Genomic DNA, 12074 nt, shown 5'->3' with positions numbered 1-12074 from the left:
AGAAATGTCCCTCCCTGGGACGCTAAGGCATTGTGCACACAGGATGACAAAACAGGCCACGTTGTACTTTCATTCGATTAAATTGCAAACCGTGCCCCGGTGGTGAGGGTGGCAATTTTCCAGTAATTTCTGTAGTTTACACGCTTCAGTAGATCGTGCACTAGGACACATTTGAGCGTACGTTGCCGCGACAATGAATGTACTGGAAACACAGAACAGAATGGAAATTTATGGACCTTCAGCAAAATATTGTTCACAATGAATTTTCATCCAGCAACATTCATCTGTTCAAACAACATCTCATCACCTCAAAGGGCAATGTTAGGTGATGAGATGTTGTCCAACAATTCGTGTAATTGCACTCAACGCACACACATGGCTTGCTCGCATTCTTTGCGCCAAGGACAAACACACAACGAATTGCTGCAACTGTGTAATCATCTGTTACAATTATGCAATCATGCACCGAGAGCACCACATACCTCTGTAATAATTCTTCCATTGACATAATTGTCCATTTTTTCTCTCTCTCTCTTGCTCAACAAAACTCCCTCAAACGCGCGTGAGATGGGCTTTTTGCGACTCTTCCGGGCGTACAAAACCCGCTTTCCGCTCGCTCCTCGCTTTCCTGCTGGTCCACTCCACTTACCAATTGCACTCAGCCGAGTGGCAAGCGGTGTGTGATGGTCAAGATGTAACATTTAACCGGTCGGAATTCGTAGAAGCTAATTAAGCGTGTAATCCACATCCATCAACATAAGACGCACGCCCGAGCTTGGGTACGGTTCGCTTTGAAGCGCTGACGATGCTCCGACCTCTCTGATTCATTCCCTGTGCGGGTGGATGAGCAAAAAAACAAGCTGAGCGAGAGAGAGGATGGATAGGGTGAAGAAAGTGCAACCGGCTAGCATTAACATAGCAGTGTACGCGTGTAGGAGTAGACCGTGGTTCGAGATGCGGGGGTTAGTTACGTTTTTTTAACTGACCAACGCATTGGTCGCGTTTGTGTCTCGTTTGAACTATTCGAAATGAAGAGAAAAGGAAAGAGAAACAGAGCACTTGAAGTGATATCAAACGTTCCGAGAGCTTACATAAGAATGTTGAATCATTAATTGAAACAAATGGAGCGTACGTATGGTGGAGTAGTTTGGCTGAAGGCGGGCAAGTGTAATAGATAACCTGCCGTTCATTCTTTTGGTGGTGTGATGGGACTACATCAAAACTATCATCATTTTTGTGGTAATGATACTCAAAACATATCGCTTTACCTACGAAAAAAACATCTTCCTAGCTGACAACAATTTAAACTTACTTCTATTCTTCGCTTTATAGATAAAACGAGATATGATGACCAACCCAGGACTATTTACAACGAATTGTTTGATGACTGGTAGGAGAACATTGCAGGAACTGATCTACGATGTATAGAAATCGTGAAGCAGGATTCGAAAGATGAACCGAAATCGGCAGTCCTTGCGGCATAAAAACCAAACACTATGAAACCTAGCTTACAAATTAATGCTGCTTCTAAGAAGGATAGGCTCGCAAGCCTCACTTTGCCGACCGCTGATCTAGACCATCTCTGAGTCTGGTGTATTTAATATAGGCAGATACTAGCAAGACATTGAAGTATGACCAATTGAAGAAGAAATACAGTCACAAAAATAGAACCTCTGTCGATTATAGTTCCACTATTGAGGGAGATATAACTAGCGATAGAATAATCTAGTTTGAGAGTTTTTGAAATAATAAAAGAGTCTATAGAGTATATAAAGACTCACAATTTTACTCAATATTTTATGATCCAGATCACACTGAGTCCCTTAGATTCCAGACGGGGAGTAAATGAGATGAATCACAAATGAATCATAGCAAATCTTCAGGGAGAGTTGAACTCGTGCTTCTCCTTGCTAGATTCAATTCACACACTCATACTCATAGTGCACACTTCCAATCTGAGACTGAGACAACCATTTGGACATTTTCCAAGAATTGTATAGGTCAGGGCTGGAGCATGGTTGAGAATAATAATAGAAACCTTGATTACTGGAAATTTGTTCCAATTCATCGAAATAGTCCTTGGGACTATTTGATCAGCTGTCACGGGACATCCTTTATGAGGTCCTATGTTATCAATCCAAGGATATCTAATGTTCTGAAAAGTCTAAGAACACATCAAACGACATTAATATCATTGGAAAACCTTTTCCAAAATAAGGTTCGTCTGAAGTATTGCAGTCCCATTTTAAGCTCATGTTACCTTTGTTAAATTTTATCTCCTCCAGCACATTCCAACCGTACGTCAATCATATTAAAACCGTTTCGCAACTGTCACTCAGAACCTCAACCTCCCACGCATTCCTGTCACAAGGAGAAAGGTCCCCCAACTGGGAAATTATTCAATGGGTTCCCATTTTTTTATACCTCTCCTCCCAACGGACATCCACACTTCCTATTGAAACTGTCAATTGAAATGCATCAGCACAGTAGTGGCGCACTCACTGTCCCACTGTTCTGCCCCGCTCGCATGTATGACTTCGGATGCAAATCGACGGTGAGGCATTATCAATATTCATTTGATTTAATTGACCGCTTAATAGCTCAAATGTTCAAGTGACCGGCACACAGACACATTCACAATCGGAGCTTGCAATATTGCAGTCGGACGTATTGATGCCTTTTGCAATCAAATCGGAACCGCGAGAGTAACGTCCAAAACAGCATTACTTCATTACAAACGTCCAGTGGGCATCGTGGTCATGATGGCATTAATGATTCCTTTGTTTCGTTGGCCCATGTTGTGTGTGTGTGTTTTTTCCCCCTTCTTCATGACGGTGCACTTTCGTGAAAATAAACAAAACTGTGGCGCTTGTTGGGGCGTTGGTCGAAACGCGTGATTTGAAAGTCTAATCAACAGAAAGCCGCTGTACTATTACTTGTTGCCCGGTGCTGATTGAGCCGATCGATCGAAAAGGAGAGCAGCGATAGCAGCAAATGTTTAATTTAAATTATATCACGTTACAATAAAACCCAAGATTTACAGTGTATTGAAATTCGAGCTATGAACACTCTTAAAATTCGTATGACAGTAACATTACGTTTCATTCACTTAGCAAAGTCTCACCCAACTTCCCAAACCAGCCGCAACAGCCTTCAAGTGGTGTTGTGGGAAACCTAACAACGTCTTGCGACGCACAAAGCACCAATCGAAATGAAATACACTTAACCACCAGGCAGTGTCTTGACGTTCTCTCTCACACGGCCATGGCCAACACATGGCAACAGTATCGGAATGGATTGAATGTACCCTAACGCGATAGCAAACAAAACTGTGCAAACACAAAACCCTCAAAAAATATTCTTCCACTGCGTATTGCGACACGGCAAAAACGTGCTGGCCATGCATGGCGTATATGTGGCTGTGAAGACTCTTTCCTGATGATGGTTCAATTTCACACGACTCAAATGAGGCAGTGTTAGGCGGGTTGAAACTGTCTCAAAACTTCATGCTGGCATCAGACAACAAAACACACACACATTCCCCTTTAGAGCACGAAGTGAAAGCTAGAAGAGCGCTTAAAAGCTAACGTCTGATTAAAGTTTGCCCAGCCATTATCTAAATTGTTTGAACTTTGGCTTTGGGAGTAGAAAAAACACACACACACAAACGGTGCAAACAAAATCCATTTTGCACGAGCAATTTAAATCGACAGTGGGCGGCCTGGACATAAGACCCTTTCGCTCCAGCATTTTAACCAATTTTACTTAAGATAGTGGAATTAGAGAGCTTACAGGAAAGCAAAGGAGTGGGCTGTGTGTTTCTGAAAAGGATAAGGGACTTTTTGGATGAGTCTGGATTAAGCAAAATGGTGTCAATAGAATATTTTAACAGTAACGCTTTGACTGCAGACCATAGCCCGAAATAAAATATTCCAACAAAGTTTGAAGTTTATGATAGAAACACAATTTTGTACAGCATGCAGAGAATCTCTAACAAACTATTAATCCAATCAATGAAATGATACTGGAATTGCCACAAGCCAGAGTTAAATATCAACCTCCGAAACATGAAACACCACAAAGTGCCATGCATCGTGAGCTGGTGATGGTGAAGCTGTTGATGTATGTAAATTGTGCACCACCGTCTTGTGACTCCACACCCTCCAACACGGTGACGCAATTCACCGTCCCCTGCTACAAGATATATCACATACACACGCAGATATCAAGAGATGATCGTAAAGCCTGAGAATTGATGCTAAATGCGTGATACGCGCCGCTGCGCTAAGTGACGGATGGTAAAAACCCCAACCTCCGGGCCGCAAAAGATGGGTTTTGGAGCGACGGGTAAGCGAGACGACGGACTCATGATTGATCCAAAGCATTCATCTCCATTCCGGTCGAAGCATGCGGTCGAAGCCCAAGACAAACAGGTTTATCGTTGTTGAATTAGGTTCTTATCAAGTCTGCGAAGGTGTCACCCACTTTCGGGGGTGTCTTCCCCACATAAACACACACACACACACATTGCAGACAGCGAAGATGTCTTTCCCAATGCGTGTTGGTGTGGTGGCCACAAGACAATGTAAAACAATAGCAAAGTGTTGGTTGCAAAATCCAATACACACCGAAACCGCTAACGAGCTTCTCCGGTAGAAGTGTAACGTGTAAGATTTCAAACCGAAGCACCAAGAAACGAAGCACGTGGTACCACGCAGACAACAACGAAGAAACCTTCAATACCTATGTTGAACATCAAATAGCTCTCTCGTTCTTTCCCACTGAAGCCGCTCAGAAGCGACACAACAAAAACTTGATCTCGAAATAATGTTTCAAATAATGGTTCGATTGTTTGTCGGCCGTTGCTGATGACTGATTGCGTACGACTTCCTTTCCACGCTGCTGCTGCTGCCAGAAAAGCATCCAATCCGTGGACGCTTGAGGTGCAGATGGGGAACAGGGACAAAGCGTATTGATTCAGCTCACAAAATCGATCGAAACGCGCAGCCAAATGTCTGTCCCGTGTCGCTTGCCGTGTACCGAGCAGCAACATCAAACGCTCACAGCAGCATAACAACCGCACCCGACCGCGTTTGGCATTGGTGGGGTATAGTCATTCAATGCGCCTATGCCGGGGAAGAAGGCATGCAGGTGCAGGTGTACGAGCAGGCATGGTACAACGGCTACAGCCAAACAACGGTGCGCTTGGGACAGGCACAAGTTGGCAAAGATAATGTTGATGACGACGACGCCATCAACACACAGCCCCTAGATGCCGCCTGTGTCGAGGTCTCAGGTCCCGATGGGTCTCCGAGCGTTCACACAAACGTGCAAAGTCAGGGATGGGCAAACGATGCTTAAGGTGTTTTAGAATTATTGTTTTTTATATAAACAAACAAATATTAGGCCTTGTTTTCAACAATCTTCTTCGTTCTTCTCGTCTTTCTTTCTAAATTCAAATTTCTTAAATGATTCAATCAATTATGTATTTGGGCTGGTGAGCAAGTTTCAAGCGTATTTCATCGATTAAAGATAATTGTTTGAATTTTAACATTACAGAATGCATGTATATCTGGTTTATTGTTGTACCATTTATCGTTGAAACTGTCATTTATTAATTGTGCCACACTCGAAGCTCAATTCTCAATCTGCATCATAGGGAGAATACGATTTTATCGTCTTAGCGATTTTAGCGACAACCATCAGATGTCGTAGGAAATGGACGAAAGAAATGCAACGATTTATGTGTAATCCTTGCTAGTCGCTGATTACCAGACAACTCAGACCGTTCAACTGAAAATAACCCTTCTCCAGCGGTATACAATTAATCTCCAGCGGCAGCCTTGGGTTAAAGTGCAGTAAATGACGACCTACTGCTGCTCTTGAAAAGTATGTATTAAAATAAGATATTTCCGCATTTTTGTATTTATTTCCTGGCTGTTAATTTTTGACTACTTCTAATAAAAAAATATTTGCACTGTCACAAATGTCAACAAAACTTCATTGAATAGCCATGGAATGTACAAGAATTGAATAGCCGCTTGCACAAGATTGTGATTGACATGTTTGACATAACGCAAAAGTTGAAAAATTATTTCACAAAATTATCGATTCGTCTTTTTGCACTGATATTGTAACACTGAAATTCTACCAAAATACCAAATACCAAAATACCCATGCACATTATCAACAATTATATCTAATCATTTGAGCCCTGCCACTGCCAATAGTGCAGCAATATTGCACTTATTCATCACCAAAACATCTAAATATTAGCATGGAACTTTTTATGTTTTCCTGGGACTTTAAGTGATTCAAACAGCTTGAGCTTGAAAACGGGGAAATATTTAATTCACTTTAAATATTGTCAATGGAAAATAGAAAAGATTCTAATTACTTTTCTAGCGATTCTTACAGCGTCGATTATGTTCTAGTATTATTCCAATTAGAATCAACAGAACTAAAAAATCTCATTAATACATAACTTATATTGAATTCCTTTAGTTTAATCTTCACGTGGAATCACTTAATGAAAAATTTAACAATAAATAAAACTTGGCTGATACATTCATAATATTTGTGCGACTCAACAAAATGCCCAACATGGGTTCAAGACCAGTTTGGACCGAACAGGATATACTATCAAGCTCTAATAGGTAAACCAATCGGAACCATACAGCACAGACGCCGCATAGGCAAGCCAAGACGACCAACAGTGTTTGCAATATTAGGAAAGACTTCTAATACACAAAACCGGACCCAAAAGAAGAAACCAATCAAGATGCGATCAAATTATGACTTCAATATGGGAATTACAATCAACATAATTATCTTTATCGATCGAGCATTTGCCCACCCCTGCACGTAAAGCACATGGTAACCTTTGGCGCTCCAAGCGCTCTGTGGCGGAACATACCCCATCCCGCATGCCAAAGGTGCAATCTTACGTTTACATAACCCATCACCCCCCCACACAACCGTTCTTCTTCCACCGACAAAACTCATCGATCGATTGCCGAAAGTCGAGCGACAAACACCACACATTAGCCATTCAAAGCGTACCCGCCACAAGGCACACACGTGAGAAAACTTTGCAACGGCCCGGCGCTAAATGTGCTACTACTACTGACACCCCTCCCTCCCCCTCCCCCTCCCTGCCATTATATTTCACTTACCTTTTCACCGAGCCGGAGATCGTGCGCTTGCCGTGTGCGGAACTGCGGCTCGCCACGCTGGTACACTCGGACGGCGGGCTTCTGAGCGAGCCGGTGGCGGCGGCGGGCGAGTCCCGCCGCCCCACCACCGTCGACGATGCACCTTTCGTTGCACCTGCACTGACCACTGCACTACCCCCACCACCGCAGCTAATGCGCGACTTGACGTCACTGAAATTGCGCCGCATCACCGACTTATTCTCCGCGATCTTGCTCATCACCGCGTCCCACTTGTTCGGGGTGTTGGATTTTTTCACAAAGCTTAGATTGGATCCGGCACTACCACCGGCACTCGCACCCGCACCACCACGTGCACTCACACCTCCTGTACGCGCACCACCAACACTCACCGCCGGGACACTGGGACGCTTATTTTCCTGATCACAATCGACACTCTCACTACCGTTGCACTCCGCCGAAATGGCGCGCGAAGCTTCCTGCGAATCCTGCTTACACTGGCGCACCTTGCTCAACCGATCCGTGCGCGAGGAGGCGCCACCGGAGGACGTGGTTGCGGACATTTCCACCACTGCTGGCGCATGCTGCTGCTGATGCTTCGTCCGCAGCCCGCGGTTCGCTTCGTTCTTCTGCTGCTTGCGACTGCCGTTAGCACCGTTGTGGTTGCCGCACGCCGCGACCGATCGCTTGCCACTGACGTCGTGGAAGCTGCTGTCGGAACAGCGCGCAGCGACGACGCTTCCAGCAGCACCAACACCACTACCAGGCGAACCAGCTGTCGGACTCGCGCCGACAACGACGACGCCGCTGCCACCGCCGGCACCAATATCAACGCGCCCGTCCGGCTGTTGGTGGTAGTGGTGCGGCGTTTGCTGCTGCGGTTCGTTCGCCTTCGGCGAAGCGAAGTCCGCCGCGCTTCCACCTCCGACTCCCCCGGGACGTTCGTCGGGCGGCAATGGGCGCGTCTCACCCTCACCGCACGCTGCGTCATCCCTCGGCGCTCCCGCGGCCCGCACAAAGCTCTGGCTGTTGCTGCTGCTCATCGTGTCCGTCGACAGGGACTCGGGGCTCATGTCATCGCTGGCCGTCAGCTGGTCGCCGCCGCCGCCATAACCTCGCCCCGCGACGGCCGCCTGCTGCTGATCGTCCGCCCGCCGCTGCACCAGGTCGTCGTCGGCCCGGTTTTCCACGTCGGTGAAAATCCCGCTCGACTCCATGCACGAGTCCTCGTTCTGGGCGGCGTCGTCCCGCTGCTGCTGCTGCTGCAGCTCGGCATCCTCCTGCTCGTCTATCGCATTGAAGATGGCATTGGCACCTGGCGCACCCGCCCCACCGTACAGCTGGCCGTCGATGATCTGTGCCCGCCGTGCGTCCCCCCGGTTGTACACGTCGTCCGCGTCGCTCTCGGTGAAAAAGTCCGAATCCGTCATCGGGTCCTGGCGGCGCGGTACCGCCGCAACGGCCGCCGCCATCATCGGTTGCCAGGCGCCTCCACCGCCGGCCGCAGCCGATTTAACACGGGGCCCATTCGAAGGGGAATGATCGGCACCGCGACTGGCTGGGCGCGACATCTCCCCATCGCCCTGGTACCCCGTATCCAGGCTGGTAATGCTCGTGATGCTCGTAATGAAGCTGTTCGACACCTTCGACGAGGTGGCCGACTTTGTCATCTGATCCGTTTTGGGGTCGGAGTCGGCCTGGGACAGCTCACTGACGCCGGCGCCTGTACTGGAAGGTCCACCAGCTGCCCCAAGCACACCACCAACACCACCACCACCACCACCACTGTACGGTTGTGGACCGCCTGCTATGAGCAGCAGCTCAGCCGGCAGCATAATGTCCGACATGTCCGTCTTGACGCCCACCGGGTCGAGCGGCAATTCCTCCGGCGACGGTGTCTGATCGATCCGGCAGTGATGCTGCAACGCACCGTGCTTGTGATGCAGATGATGATGATGATGGCCCGCTCCGCCACTACCACCCCCCGCACCCACATTCAGCTGCAGCTCCAACCCGGCCGCACTGGCCGCATTGTTCGTGTTGTTCGTGTTGGTGGTGGTCGAGTCGAGAAACTCCTTCATCTGATCGGGCGTCAGGATCCCCAAGCTCTCGTCCATCTCGAACGAGCCCTGCTTGGTGAGGGAGCTCGTCGGTGACTTCAGATGCGGCGCGGGTTTGGTGAGCGAAAGCGACGAGTCGCACAGCTCGATCGAGCAGTCCAGCGTACACTCGGTGAGGTCGAGCCCGAACGAGTACCGCTGCTTCGGGGCTGGCACTGTGCTGGCCCGACCCTCCAGATGACGCCGCACCACGACTTCCTGCTGCTGGTAGCTCAGTGGCAGCTGCTCCTGATCGCTCGGTTCGGGCTCTTCCAGGCTCAGGTCGAATATTTCCTTCCCAGCGCTCACGTCCGCCTCTAGACTCGCCTCCCGCTGCCGATCAATCGTTCGCCTGCCCTGGTCCGGGTGACTACGCTGCTCCTCATCCTCACCATCACTAAACCGCTCCAGCTCGGACGGCACAAGCGTCCGGTCCTGCGCACTAATGTCCATCAGCATCGTGCCGCTGAGCTGTCCAGCCGCCAGCTGCTTCATCTGACCGCTTCCCGCTGGAATCGCCATCGAGTCCGAATGGAACGTTGAGCTAAACACCGTCGCCGCCCTGCTCAACGGACCCTGCTGGCCGCCCGTCGCCGCCGCGTCGTCCTCACCGAACTGCATCAGGTTGAGCGATTCCTCCAAATTAAACGTCAGCCGATTGGACTTCCCCTTCCCACCCAGCAGCCCCCGCTGCTCCTCGACCGAGTGCGTGCGGTTGAGCACGCTATCGCCCGGCGCCGGACACGGCTCCCGGCCCGCCCCCTCCCCGTACAGCAGCTCCTGCGTAATGTTCGGTATGCTTTGCGTAAAGTTCAGCAGCCGCTCGTTCACCATCGTCGAGTTCAGTATGGGGGGTCGGCGCCGCCCCGGCTGCCCAGGCCCGCCCTGCTCCTCCTGCTCCTCCTGTAGCAGCAGCAGCAGCTCACCGGCCGACGGTCGGCGCCGAAACGGCATGGTGCGCGTAACGTCCAGCGCAGGCGAATCGATACTTTCGGTGCTTTCGCGGCGGAATGTTTTCGTCAGCCCGAGCACCGCACCGCACGTGGAGAGCGAGGTATGGCTGCGGGTGTGCGTCAGGCTCATGACGGGCGGGCGCGGTCCGTCGCTGGTCAGGGACTCGCGGGACGACTTTACGAACGTGCCGCTGCGCCGCACCTCGTACGTAACGTTCCCATCGCGCTGCAGCGTTACGGTGTGCTCGTTCCGGTGGCTCGGCGGGATTACGAACGTGGCCGGTTCCACCTCCCCGCACGGCACCGCAGGCGGGTCCAGCAGGTTGTCCGTACTGTTCGCACCGACCAGCTCGAGCGATTCGTCTACCAGCATCTGCACGGTTGCGTCCGGGCCGCATGCGTCCTGCTCATTGTCCCCGTCATCTTCATCGTCGTCGTCGCTGGGGATTGCAAACTCCCGCCGGCAAAGTTTAATGTCCTCGAGCCGTTCGGTCGTGCCGGCCGTGACCAGCTCGAGCTTCTTGAGAAAGGGCAACCCGCCGGCCGGTGTGGCGAGTCGGAGCAGTGCCGGGGCCGGCGTAGAAGCGGCCAGCAGTGGGAACGGGCTCGGCTCACCGCCCGACAGCTTGTCGCCGGAGTAGGACCGGGCGATCGAGATCGCGCCGGAGCGGGACGGTGGCCGCAGCAAACTGATCGGTGTGGCCGGCGGTGTCGCCTGGTGTGGTGGCCGCTTGGTAGGGAGCCGCGCCGTACTGCTCGGTAGGCGAAAGCTGCCCGGGACCGGTATCCGGCTGCCCACACCGTCCAGCCGGGGGATGCGCGATTGGGTCGTGTCCTGTGGGCGGGCAAAGAAAACACACAATTAGCGTCATAAGCAGAGAGGGAAGTACGAAGCACATTGCAACGGGGATTAGAGAGCGTCAAACCGAAGGTGAGTGTTAGTCACCTCGCAGGAAACCTCACAACTCCGTCCGGCTTCCGTCGTCGGCCGTTTGAAGTCACGTTGGTTTGGAAGGTGATGCGGCGGCAGGTCTGTTGATGGTGCACATGCTGCCCGCGCATCGATTTGTACACTTTGTAATGCTCGTGTTGGTTGTGAGGGGAATTGTATTTAAAGTTTACGACAGCGGACAAGGAACGCAGGCAAAGGCTATTAAAATCAACGTGTGCTTATTATTTCCCTCTAACCGAATACTTTGTCGTTGCAAGAGTTTAAAATAACATAAAAACTAAATATATCTCTCAGAAAACTATCTATTATCTTGATGGTACGCGATTTTATCCTATAAAATTACGGATTCAATATAGTTCGTTTCAAAATTTGGTAATTAAAAAACATTTATGCAGCGACAATTTTAGTAAGAGAAATTTTACACCTTTTTTGAGTTTTCTTATTGTTGTAAGTTTAATTTATTTATTTATTTATTTTATTTAAAGCGAACTTTGGTAGCATTAACAGAGGAGCACTGTTTATCTGGGCTCATCGGGACTCGACCTCGCCCGGATACTCGAATAGCACGGATAATGAGTCAAAGTATATATTTTATCACAAATTTCTGATATTCTTAAAATGTATATTATGTTTTGGTAAACACTAATAAGATTTTTTATCTTCATGTTTTCCTATGTGAATATTTGAAATATTGCCATGAATTATAGCGTTTTGTGCTATACAGGGTTTTCCAGGAGTTCTCATAGCTGTGGGACACTTTCCAGGGTTTCCCACGATTTATTGGTGGGTTCCCATATGTTTTTGGTGCGTTCCCACGATTTTTTGGCCGTTTCTAAGAAATTTTTGGTGCAATTGTATTGATATCCAATCGGAAAATACCAATAAATTATGGTAACGA

General features: G+C 49.1%; 1 protein-coding gene across 5 annotated transcripts in view; it reads right to left on the bottom strand.

Annotated features, from left to right (window-relative positions):
- Window positions 1–12074, bottom strand: part of LOC120903489 — a 154688-nt gene that overhangs the window by 83405 nt on the left and 59209 nt on the right. For all 5 annotated transcript variants that reach the window (XM_040312953.1, XM_040312949.1, XM_040312950.1 and 2 more), the window contains one exon: window positions 7176–11059. In XM_040312953.1, coding sequence (XP_040168887.1) covers window positions 7176–11059 — 3884 coding nt within the window. The remainder of the gene's footprint in view (window positions 1–7175; window positions 11060–12074) is intronic.

The sequence above is a fragment of the Anopheles arabiensis genome, chromosome 3, assembly GCF_016920715.1.
Source record: "Anopheles arabiensis isolate DONGOLA chromosome 3, AaraD3, whole genome shotgun sequence".
In the NCBI taxonomy this organism is placed as follows: domain Eukaryota; kingdom Metazoa; phylum Arthropoda; class Insecta; order Diptera; family Culicidae; genus Anopheles; species Anopheles arabiensis.
The sequence above is the reverse complement of the archived record's forward strand: the minus strand, read 5'-3'. Positions and strand labels throughout refer to the sequence as shown.